The sequence below is a fragment of the Cyphomyrmex costatus genome, unplaced genomic scaffold, assembly GCF_001594065.2.
Source record: "Cyphomyrmex costatus isolate MS0001 unplaced genomic scaffold, Ccosl1.0 scaffold455, whole genome shotgun sequence".
Taxonomy (NCBI): Eukaryota; Metazoa; Arthropoda; class Insecta; order Hymenoptera; family Formicidae; genus Cyphomyrmex; species Cyphomyrmex costatus.
The window spans coordinates 508,527-521,467 of NW_017278801.1; the positions used below are offsets into that span (position 1 = coordinate 508,527).

Sequence of the window (12,941 nt, forward strand, 5' to 3'; positions counted from 1 at the left end):
TATATATATATATATATATAAGTTTTTGTATCACATATTATTCCACGATAATATTTACTTCCTTTACATATTTTTTAAATATATGATATGTCAATCATATATTTAAGCACTTTATATCAACAATTAATCATATTACGTAGATTAATATGACGGAATTTCCCAACTGGAGTTTGACTTTTGAGAGTCTTGAGTAACATTTATATTATCCTTCCAGTCTAATTCGGTTTCCTGAAGAACCATCTTGGCTGTCAGATAATTTTATATAAGTAGACGTATGGTATACCACGCAAAGACGGACTGATACTACTTATCTTCTTCATATAAATAATGGCCCAAATAATAGCCTCGAGACTCAGTATCGTCTTGATTTTCTGTCTGTTCAGATCTCGTTAAATGAAGTTTTCACATTTATACATATATACTTATAATATAACGTTACGTTCCAAATAGTTCACGGAACGTTTTTATTTTACTTTTGTTTTGTATACATATATATGAGACGCAATAGAGGAGCCTCTAAAATTTAGAAACGTTTTCTAAACTTTTAAACGGTGATATAATTAATTTTTTTATTGTGTATATAAAAAAACGAGAATTACTTCTCTTCAGGTACGATTCTATTTGATTCTGTTAATGTCTGACGTAATCATTATATGTAAAATGCATATGTACAGTTGCAATTAAAAACAGAATAGATTTCTATATATTTATTAAAAACATATATAAAAGAATTATATATAAAAGAATGGACAAATTAAATTATAAATTTGATAATTTAAATTAAATTAATAACTTAAAAAATTAATAAAAACATTTTTTTCTTATGGTTCACATATCGTTTTAATGTCACAGAATAAAAACAGCTTTGATAAAATTAAGATAAACAGATAAGATAAAATTCTGGCCAGTATATGATAAAAATATTTTAATATATTCATAATTTATGAACATGTATTTAAATGACTACTTTTTTCTTTATTAATAGAGAGCTTAAAGTTATATTTACATTTACATGCACATCTTTTTTTTTTTTATAAATATGACAGTATTAATATTTTTTGTATGATAAATCTTGTTACACATTAACATTATTCAGCTAACATAAAAATTATTTTTTTTTACAGGATTCTATCTGCGATAGACTGGTCGACCAGTCTGTTCGTGGGTGTTTGAATAACTGCGGCAACTGGAAGTTGACCCTGAATGCAGAGCCCCCGTGGCTTTGCTAGCACCCCCACAGTGATTTTGTCTTAATCCACTTCCTCACGACTCACCCAATTAGCATTGACAGCTGCCTCGTATGTTTTTGTTACATTGATTTCATTAAAGTTTGCAACAGAATATACAGTTGATATTTACTTTTTTTATGCTTATATCTAACATCTAATGTTTTTTTTTACTTTTAGTTTGCTGCCTAGCACCTACAGAGTACTAATCAATTCAATCAAATTCAATCAACATGAAGGTAACAAATTTAGACGAACGTATTCACGTCTTGGACAGCGAGTCCAACGTTATGACCGTTATTAAAAACATTGCAATGAGTGGTTTACAAGAAGAAGCTTTCTATGTATTGGATATAGGAGATATTGTACAAAAGCATAATATCTGGAAAGAAAAATTGCCACGAGTTGAGCCCTACTATGGTAAATCATTAACAATTAAAATTTATTTCGTATGATGCACAATTACTTATAAAAATTTGTTAATTCCAGCTGTAAAATGTAATGACAATTTAATTGTAATCGAAGTATTAGCGGCCCTTGGTATCAATTTTGATTGTGCATCTAAGGTAAGTAGGATCAAATATTAAATGTATCTTTTATCATGGAAAGAGAGATGCACATTAACAGATACATTTTTTATAAAAAATATATTATATATATATATATATATATATATATATATTTTACTTTGCAGAATGAAATAAACAAAGTGTTAAACCTTGGTGTGGAATCTTCAAGAATTATTTTTGCTAATCCGGCCAAACCAGCTTCACATATTCGTCATGCTGCTGCAGTAGGTGTGGAAACTATGACAGTAGATAACGAAAGCGAATTGCAAAAAATTAAAAAACTTTTCCCTACGGCCAAGGTAATTGCACGTTATATAATTTCAGTAAATACTGCATATCTTTTTCAAATACAGTGATAATTTTACCTTAGAAGTACCATATATTATTGCAATTCCTTATTGCAATTCATCATGTGCAGATTGTCTTACGAATTCGTTGTGATGCGGAAATGGCTCAGTGTCCACTTGGCATGAAATTTGGCTGTGATCCGATACATGAGGCTCCTAATCTTTTATGTCTTGCATATAACTTGGGCTTGAACGTAGTAGGCTTCAGTTTTCACGTTGGTTCTGGTTGTCAAGATCCACCGGTATTTTATCGCGCTATTCATCATTGCAAGATACTATTCGACATGGCTGCCAATCTCGGTTTTAAGCCGTACCTCTTGGATCTTGGTGGAGGTTATCCAGGTAACAAAGGTACAAGCATCGATAAAATTGCCGAGGTTATTAACAAAGCTCTCGATGAATATTTCAACAGTAAGTTGTTTTCTTCTCCTTAGCCAGTATACTTTGATTTAGATAATTTTAGACATTTTAATAAAAATTTTTTAGCTGATGCTGTTCACGTGATTGCTGAACCGGGTCGCTTTTACGTTGCATCTGCATTTACATTGACAACAAGTATCCATAGTAAACGTTCTATACGTGGAGATGAAAATTCTAGTACAATTACGCACAATATGTATTATATCAACGATGGCGTTTATGGATCATTTAATTGTCTGCTGTATGATCATCAACATGTAACTCCTATTCCTTTGAAGGTATAATATTTAATTTAAATAAAGTACCAACTTAATCATTTTCCACTTTTTTAAAATCAATATCTGTATGTCGTTCTTTAGAATGGTTGTGGAAAGATGATTCCTTCGAGCGTATGGGGTCCAACGTGTGACGGACTGGATAAAATCGTTGAGAACATTATGTTGAATGACATGGAACTTGGCGAATGGATGATTTTTGAAAATATGGGAGCCTACACTCTGCCCGTTGCTTCACCATTTAATGGTTTTCCCATTCCTAAGGTTCATATTGTAGCTGATGAAGACATTTGGTAAGAAAATCACATTCATTATGCGAACACTCTCCATTGATTAATATATTTTTTCTTTTTAATAAAGCATGAAATAATTTTACATTAATATTTCTCATAGGCTTTTATTAAAGGATGCTTTGCCTTTAACCGAAGACCATTTTGTTATTGGCAATACACCAGCTAATTTGCGACTTGGACTAGATATTAGAGATGATATCGATCCATGGAGAGACACTCACCCAATGGAGTTGGCTCCACCTGAAATATTAACGGACACTTCTAATACTCCCTCACATTTTATCTTTGAGTATGTCGAGGCGCCACTAAATTAAATCGGTTACTTCACAAATTATTTGAAAATACTTATATGCATTTCAAAAATGTATTGAATTGTTGCGTGAAACAATTTTATTTCCTTTGATGAAAAAGTACTAAATGCGTAAATATTTTTAAATGGTTTAATCACATATAATTTGTCGTTTATTTTTTCTAAAATTCTGAAATATTACGTATAATATAGTTTTGTATACAGAAATGTATTTACAGGATGCTTCAAAACAGATGATAAATAGTTTATATTTATAGATAAAATTTGATATGAAAAGCAAAAGATTCTTAATATAAAGTATAATTATATAATATAAAGGGCATATAAGAGTCGTAAGAACAAAACAGTCAAAACAGATCTTACATATTATAATTAATTTAATAAAAAATAAGTTGTCAAAGTGTAAAATATAAATTAAGTTGACAAAGTATAAAATATGATATGTTTCGGCTTTATGATTAAGCCCTTTTTAGATATAAGAAAAAAAACGCAGATATGGTTAGACAGTAAACGAGATATAATATTTAAAAAACGCTGAGAGTTTAAAAAGACGGATGAACATTTATACAGAGAAACGAGAAATTGCTCGCCAACGGTTATCCAATCGTGTGTATTATTATTTAAATATTATATTTCGTTTACTGTCTAACCGTATCTGCGTTTTATTTCTTTTTATATCTGAAAAGAGCTTAATCACAAAACCGAAACATGTTATTTTATACTTTGTCAATTTAATTTATATTTTACACTTTGACAACCTATTTTTTATTAAATTAGTTATAATATATAAGATGTGTTTTGACTATTTTGTCCTTAGACTCTTATATCCCCTTTATATTATACAATTATAATTTATAGGTAAGTTTTTTAATAATATTTTAAGATAAAAAAATCTAATACAAAAATATTGAGACTATGAGTGTAATGCTGAATTTTGTTTTATTATAAAAAAATGAAGTTTTCACACTAATTATCTTGCTATCTTTAAGTGTGCGAGAATTTAACTCTGTCATCCGTAATTTTTAAACTCTTTCCATTTGATAGCTTTGACATTTTCATATAACTTAAACTTTTTGTCTTAAAATGTTACAAAGAATCTGTCTTTAAAATATTTATCATCAATTTTAGGATATCCTGTATTATATATGTATTGATTTGAAGAGTTTTATAGTTATATGCACTTTATTTTTTTTCTGACGAACTTGGAAATTACTTCTTATTGCTTTTTTATTAAAGATATGTTAATTTTTTTAAATAATAATTAGAAATTACAATCTAAGTAAAATGCTAAAAAAAAAAAGTGGCTCCTCTGACATTACTATTGAAGAATATTCGTGAATGTTAGGTATTTCTATCGAATAATGCATGAAAATATAGTAGATATTTACGTGGTATACGTGTCTCCATATATGATATCTGTATAATGGAGCGTATTATAGCTTCCATATAAGATTTCTGATAAAATTCAATATTTCAAAACAAAAAACTGCTTATAAAAATTATGTTACTTGTTTTTTCTTCTGCAGTTTTTCAATGCATTTAATATAAAACAAAGCTATAATTCGTTCTAGCATATATTCTAGCATACACAAATGGAGAAAACGTAATTTTTGACAATAGAACGATTTGTTATGCTTTTTGTATATGATAAAGGAATGAGGTGACCATCAGCAACCATATGTATAGAGCATCGATTTAAATGTACTATGATTTAGTTTTGAATATTCGAGATAAGTGAATCCATTTCTTAAAAGACTTGGGCATATTACTCGGGGCAAGTTAATGTTTTCCTATTTCTTTTTTCTTAATTGATATTTTGAAGAAGTATAAAAGAGAAAAAGAAGATTAGAGAGAATTTATAAAGAATTGACTGTACAACGTGTGTACTATATAAAACACATAAGCGCAATCTCTGAAATACTTGCACTAAATATAAACTCTGTAGAATTGCTAGGAACTTTACGGCATTGAGGCAGCTGTCACATGAAACAAAGAAAATTAATTTTTTATTATTACTCTTATTATATATTATTAATATTGTAATTATTATTATTGTCAATTGAATCATGATTAATCGAATAATAAACATAATAAAATATAAGATCAATATGTACAATTCCAGGCGTATTATATTTATTATCTTATTAATCATTTACCTTAGTAACATAATCAATAAGAAATAATCTAGGATCTTATATAAATGCTTGTATATAGATTTATACATATACTACATGTATAGTTCTTTAATTACCGTAGTAAGTTCTATGAGTATAAATTAAGTATAGCAAATGTATATAAGTAGCATCGAGTGGCTCATCACTCGGTGCGATTGACTCATGATTTGTAAACCCGAGTTCGATCTCACCTGCGCCCAAACGTGATTTTTTTGCGTCTAAGGAGCCGAAAAATGGTTCCACCTGGTGATCAAAAGATCTATGATCATTAGCACCGTTCGGATTCGGCGTTAAATTGTAGGTCTTATATGTCAGTAGATATATATACTCTCTAATGTCTAATATCTGAGTAAGATAGGATTCTGTGGAACAATCACCCGCAAATCCGAAAAAAACAATCTGATTCAAGAAACAAATATAGGCCTCGGACAAAAGTGGAAGAGACCTGTAGACGTCGTCCTATGCTCCACGTGAGGAGATAAAGGGATCATCATCAAATGTATATGAGGAGCGTTGAGATAATTCTATTTTTATCGATACTAAATCGGAAATGTTGCATCTTGCATAGATTATTTCCACGTAAAAAATTGAGTATCTTCTATTTGACTGTAAGAAAGATTTAACGAGTAGTTTAGTTCGTCTCAAATTTATCTCTAGAGGATTTTTCTTTCCGCATTTTCTTTCTCTTTCCTTTAGATACATATATCTATCTTATACACATCAGTTTTCTGTCGTTATAGAAGAGGGGCAATATAAACGGATTTGCTAACGAAGTGAACAAAAGATTTTGCAGATGTTTTTAATGAGGTAAATAAAATAAAAATAGAACTCTCTCGAGAATGTCAAATTACGAATAGAAACGGGTTAATGAGAGTCAATCTACGATAATTAGTGCGAATTAATATTTAATATTTTATTGAATTAATACTTATAATATATAAATAATTTTTGTCAGACGTTTCGGCTTCACTCTGAGCCATTTTCAATGATCTGAACGGAAATAATATATTAAACATAGTCTTCGATGACTGGACCAAAGAGTGGTAACCCCTTCGTCTTCGTTCGACTTTGACAAAAAATTAGATGGTTTTTTGGCAATGAATAGAAGATCAGTTATGAAGTAAAGGATCGAAAAATAATTAAAGATTACATCGAGATGTTAAAATTATTCGCAAGTACGTGAAATAAATGTGTTGGACGTCAACAGATAGTAGTCAAATAAAAAAATTTTTTTATTTTGCCGCGAACCATTTATCGAGTCATTTTTTCACATCTTCGTACGAACCAAAGCGCTGCTCAGCAAGTGCGTGACCTATCGATGCAAACAAGTGATAATCGGAAGGAGCTCAGCTGGTGAGTAAGCCATAGCTTCCCAGCTGAGTGCTTCCAACGTGTCGCGAACCGATTTTGCAGTATGTGATGGAGCATTGTCAAGGAGAAAAATGATTTGTGTTGCCTTCTTCGAAATTCTGGTCGTTTTTCGAGTAGCGAACGGTTCAAATCGATCAATTGTTGTTGGTAGCGTTTGGTATTAACCGTTTCAGCAGGCTTTAACAGCTCATAATAAACCACACCCTTCTGGTCCCACCAAACGCAGAGCATCGTCTTCCTGCCAAAGCGATTCGGTCTTGCGGTCGATGCGCCTGGGTGTACCCATGATTTTTTGCGCTTGGGATTCCCAAAATATATTCACTTTTCATCCCCAGTAACGATACGATGCAAAAACGACTTTCTTTTGTATCATTCAAGCAAAATTTCACATGTGTTTTTGCGCCTCTCTGCCTCTCGTTCAACTTATCTGGTATCCCATCTACCGACCTTCTGAATCTTTTCCATTTCTCGTAGGCGATTGGAAACAACTTGTTGACTAACGCTCAATTGCTCTGCGAGTTGTTTTTGTGTTTGTGAATCGTCTTCGTCCAACAATGCTTGTAATTCTACATCTTCGTACCTTTTTGGCGGTTTTCCGTGTTCCTTGTCTACAACATCGAAATCACCACTTTTGAAACGCCGAAACCATCGTTCACACGTATCTTGCGATGGAGCATGTTCACCATAAGCTTCTCGAAGTAATCGGTATGATTCAGCAGCAGTTTTCTTCAAATGGAAACAAAAAATTAATACTGTCCGCGAATGCGGACACTTTATTTGGCACAAATTTCGACATATTGAACACAGTAAAACAATACTATGCAAACACTTTATCAATTTATCACTTATGCGCGTTTGACACTTATTGTTGATGGCACAACAAAATGGCATATATAAGCTATGAACAATATCGGTATTTGACCATTTTTCATATTGTGTTGCATAAATGATGAAAAGTTAATGAAATAAATACTGCCTTTATTTCTTACGTAATACATGAATAAAAAATTGTCTGCTTGCATAATAATAATGTGAAAATAAAGACAAATGTAAATAATAATATGCTTCGCGAGCGTTCTTTTTATTTCAAATATTGTACAGTTACGTGATGGTTAAATAGTATCATTAAACTTAAAGAATAAACTTAAATTTATTGATCAAACGAGTACATTTAATTAGTACATTTAATTTATTATTATTAATAAATTAATTATTACTTTTACTTCTATTTTTATTTTAATTAATAATTATTGTAACATGCTAAAAAATGTTTATGATAACTATCGAATATTCTTGCACTTTTTATGATTTGTACCCCGAGCATACATTAATACCGATATGATTTATAGTTAAAAAAAAACATGCATTGAAATTTGATATGTCACAAAGAACACTCCAACGAATATGATCTTAACATTCACGCGATTTCGGAAAAGGAGAACGCACTGTTCGATTGCGTAAACTCTCTAAACCCCGTTTTTCCTTCTCGGAGAAACAATTGCTTCTGTACGATAGCCAGTTAGCCAAATCCGAGGTTTTCTCTGTACGCGTTCGACCGTCGCGTCGAATTTCAGACTCTCTTTCTCTTTCGCATCCGTTCTGCTCGGCTGTTTCTTTTCGACTCTCCTGTTCAATATACAATTATACAAACTCGGACTTCTCTCCTTCTTCTCGACGTGCTCCATCACCGCGGCGTTTAACGCATGCGCCGCCGCTTCCGCTCTCGCTTCTTATATGGCGGATCCAGAATGCTTTATTAGTTTATTTAATCTCTTTAGTTTTATTACACTTTTGAAATTTTATTTCCATCTTGGGAATTAGAAATAAACTATTTTACACTACGGCGAAAAATCCTTTTCACTGTTAAAATAGTTTATTTCCAAAGCGTTCAAATTCATCATAGCCGATTTTGCCAAAGTTTAAATTCCATTTCCACCACACAGGGTTGGGTAGTAACTAGTTAAAACGTTAAAAGTTAAAAAAAAAGTTAAAAAGTTAATAACTTTTAATTTAACTTAGTTAATTTTAAATGCATTAAATTTTAACTTAACTAAGTGACTTTTAAACGTTAACTTTTTAACTTTTTTTTAAGTTAAAAAATTTTTTTATCTCTTTTAAACATCATAGAAAAATAATAAGATATAATAAGACTAAGGCCGGAATCCATAGTCCGAACATAGTCTAAATCTCAAGGATGTCTTAAGATGCTAGATATATGTGATTCTGAGGAACTATGAGTTTTATTATTATTTAATATTTTGTCATTATCGATACGTTGTATTTTTATTGATAGTTTATTTTTAACTTAAAATGTAATTTTTTTAAATGTAATCACTCTTGTATCTTTTCTATGTGCTGGCTGTTTTTTTAAAGTTATATGACTTATATAGTTATATCGTTATGTGTTATATATTTATTATATATCACATGTGAATAAAAAAATTAAAAAACATTAATTTACTTAATAATCTATATTGTAGTTATTTAATCTCATTTTAAGAAAAATTAGGACATTTTGATCTAAAAAATAATTTTTTTCGAAATTAACTTTTTTTCAACTTGAGTTAATTCAATATTGACTTAACTTACGTTAAGTTAATTTTTTATTCCTTCAACTTTTAACTTAACTTTATTAATTTTGTAAAGCCATTAACTTTAACTTTATTCAGTTAAAAAAAACATTAACTTACCCAACCCTGCCACCACGGGAAATCGGAATAAACTATTTTACTACGGTGAAAAATCCTTTTTCAAACTTATAATAACCGACTTTGCCACGATTTAAAATTTAATTCCACCGTGGGAACTTGAAAGTTGAAATAAATTACTTTACCACGGTTGAAAATCCTTTTCAACCGTCAAAATTTAAAATAAAAGTAACTTCTAAATCTAATTCCACCGTGAGAACATGGAATAAACTATTTCACTACTTTATTTTTGCTTGCCAGGCAAAGAAAAATATTTTTTGCAAAAAAAGTAAAAATGACCTTTTACTTAAACGTTAAATAACTCGGTCAAAAAAAAATCGTACAGAGCTCAACAAAAAAACAAATTGAAGGTAAAGATTCATTTTTTCGAAAGCTGTAAACAGCATTTGTGCACAATTTTTACTTGGCTCCGTGGAACTTGGCAAATTTTGTAAAAAATTTTTAGATATGATATACTTTATTTATGAATGTGCAACTTCATCAAATATCAGTAAGACCGTCTTTTGAAGTACAGGTCTGAAAAGTAGAGATTTCTTTAAAATGTTTTTTTAAACATCTCGATACGATGAGTTTTAACGAAATTATTCTATCTCGATACGATGAGTTTTGAGGAAGTTATATGTTTAACATATACTTATATATATATATATATATATATATAAATTATATGTTTCACATATACTTTTATATACAGATATATAAGTATATGTTAAATTAATAATTAAACAATATTATAAAAACTTATTATATCGATATAATGAATTTAAATATTATTTAAGTGTCAAAATTAAATATGATAAATTAATAATAAAACAATATTATATATATTTATTATGTCGATATAATAAATTTAAATATTATTTAATTGTCAAAATTAAATATATTATATATATATATAATATCATTTTTGAAGTCCTAAAAATAACTGAAACCTTTTCGATAATATTTCAAAGAGATTGCAGATTCTTTCTGTAACGTTCAGCAACGTTTCAACAAAGTTCCATATGCAAGAATTGTAGACTTTTTACTATTCCAGAGCAGCCTCAGAAATGTTGCAGACATATTTTACAACTTTTATGAAATGTTAATAAAAATATAATATATTCAGTCTGCATTGCTTATACTTTGTGCGTGTGTGCGAGTGCGCGCACTCAGCACACATCATCGCTTTCTTTTTTAAAACATTAAATATATATGTATTTCATTTTAAGTACATTTGGAGATTTCACGACGCACAATTTAGAAAAAAAATTTTTTTGTTATACTTTCTGTTATTTTCGAAATCTCTCAAAAATTTTACTTTTTTTTTCATAACAAGATTGTTCAAGAAAGATGCTATAGAAGATTATTTCATTGAAAAAAGTCATCGTGCGTCATAAAAAGTAGGTCCATTATTATTTACTTAAATTGGTTTAATATATTGTATTGAAATAAATATTATAATATTGTGAAGCGTATTAAATAATTTATAATTAACTAAAATGGATACATGTTGTGCAATACTTATATAATTATATATTAAAATAAGGTATTTTTAAAGTATATTTATTTATTTTTTAGAAATTTTTAATGTATAATTTATACATTACGTTTTAAGACGGGTATATCAATGTAAAAATATGCATGTCACTCTATTTTATCCATCGAACTGCTCTTATATGTCAATAACTGCTCTTATATGTCATAACAGCTCATATATGTCATTTTTTCAAGAAATATTTTAAATAATTTTCTGAAAAAGAGAGAAAATACTCGTAATTTTAGGCTCACATCTTGCAAAAATAGAAAATATTCAATAATTATTCAATTTGGAGAATATTTCAATAATTATTTAACAATTTTTTTCTATAAAAATTCAATGACTATTCTATTAAAAATATATGCACTAATAGTAACATATATAAAGGTTTTACGATTCAATCAACATTGTATAATAAGAAAATGTTATTATTTATTGTAACAAAATATTATCGCGGAGGGTACACAACAATATATATAACTCACTCAATTCGTTTCAAAAATGTTCAAGTCCAATTCATTTAAATAATTGCATAAAACAGTCATGGTAGCAAGCTCCTCATGCATTCCTCGTAACTTTTCAATGATTCCATCGTATCTTGCCGAGTGATTCATCTTGATCGTCAATTGTTTGGAGCGAGGGTGTAAGGGTTTCGGCGCTAAGCCAGGTAACATTGTCACAGCCATAAAACAGGAAAAAGTATTACCAGCTTCAATGAGACCTTCTATGACACTAAAGTTGACTTCTTGCAAATCGAAACAATCGTATACTTTGCCTAAGAAGTAATTGAGAATCTGAACCATAAACGAGACTAATAGCGGAGAGAAAATGTTGATTAATTCATGTAACTGCTGACCGAGTTTCAGGCCAAAAGAGTTCTTGGTTGATTTACATTCTTGAAACGTCTTTGCGTATGTCAACAACAAATAAGACTTTGCATCCTGGCTGGGTGATAAGACAGATGAAAATATCATTTGTATGTTATCGATAATTTCCGGGTTAGTAGTAAATTTATTAAAGTAAAACATTTTATTGAAGCAGTAAAAAATGAAATCATCTATGAATAAACGCACGGCTTGGTTGATTGGATAGAAATATAATTTTTTAGGATGGGGTACATCCCAATAATTTACCACTGCGTTACGAAAGACATCAGCAAATATTTTGATGCGTGCTGCATTTTTATCCTGACCTTCTGACAAAATATACGATATTATAAAACGTCTTGCTGCTCTGGATACATCACTATCCATATGGAATAAAAATCTTCGAAGTATATTTTCAATAAATTCTTCAGATAAAAGATTGAAAATAGATGCAGTAGTAAGTGTTGCTAAGAAATTGGCAATGTATTTGTTTTTTTTCTGGTCGTCCAGTTCCATTCCTTGAAAATCGTCTATCGTTTTGAGCCATAGATCGAGAAATCTTAAGACGTATTTATTAGGGATCTCGGGAAATAGCTTTATCTCTGAGAGCAATGCTTCGTCATTGAGACTCAACGTTGATACAGTTTGGCAATATAGGGACCATGTTTCAGGATTTGGCTCTGTAAGAAAATATTCCTGGAACGTCTCGAATAAAACTTGTCGTACTGAATGATGCTTCTCGATTATCCATGCTTTCTGGAGAAAATCTGTAAGCTCATGCTTAGTCGCTATCAAATACATCAGCCTAACTCCATGCTTACGTGTATTCACACACATACTCATCAATTTTTGTGCAATTGATA

General features: G+C 29.9%; 1 protein-coding gene across 1 annotated transcript in view; it reads left to right on the forward strand.

The window, feature by feature from the left end:
* The window catches only part of LOC108777677 (ornithine decarboxylase), an 8,076-nt gene extending 4,632 nt beyond the window's left edge, over nucleotides 1-3,444 (forward strand). The window contains exons 2-9 of the mRNA XM_018544623.1: nucleotides 1,125-1,298; nucleotides 1,407-1,646; nucleotides 1,716-1,792; nucleotides 1,921-2,094; nucleotides 2,214-2,553; nucleotides 2,629-2,840; nucleotides 2,922-3,130; nucleotides 3,231-3,444. Coding sequence (XP_018400125.1) covers nucleotides 1,460-1,646; nucleotides 1,716-1,792; nucleotides 1,921-2,094; nucleotides 2,214-2,553; nucleotides 2,629-2,840; nucleotides 2,922-3,130; nucleotides 3,231-3,444 — 1,413 coding nt within the window. The 5' untranslated portion in view covers nucleotides 1,125-1,298; nucleotides 1,407-1,459. The remainder of the gene's footprint in view (nucleotides 1-1,124; nucleotides 1,299-1,406; nucleotides 1,647-1,715; nucleotides 1,793-1,920; nucleotides 2,095-2,213; nucleotides 2,554-2,628; nucleotides 2,841-2,921; nucleotides 3,131-3,230) is intronic.
* Nucleotides 3,445-12,941: the final 9,497 nt, after the last annotated feature.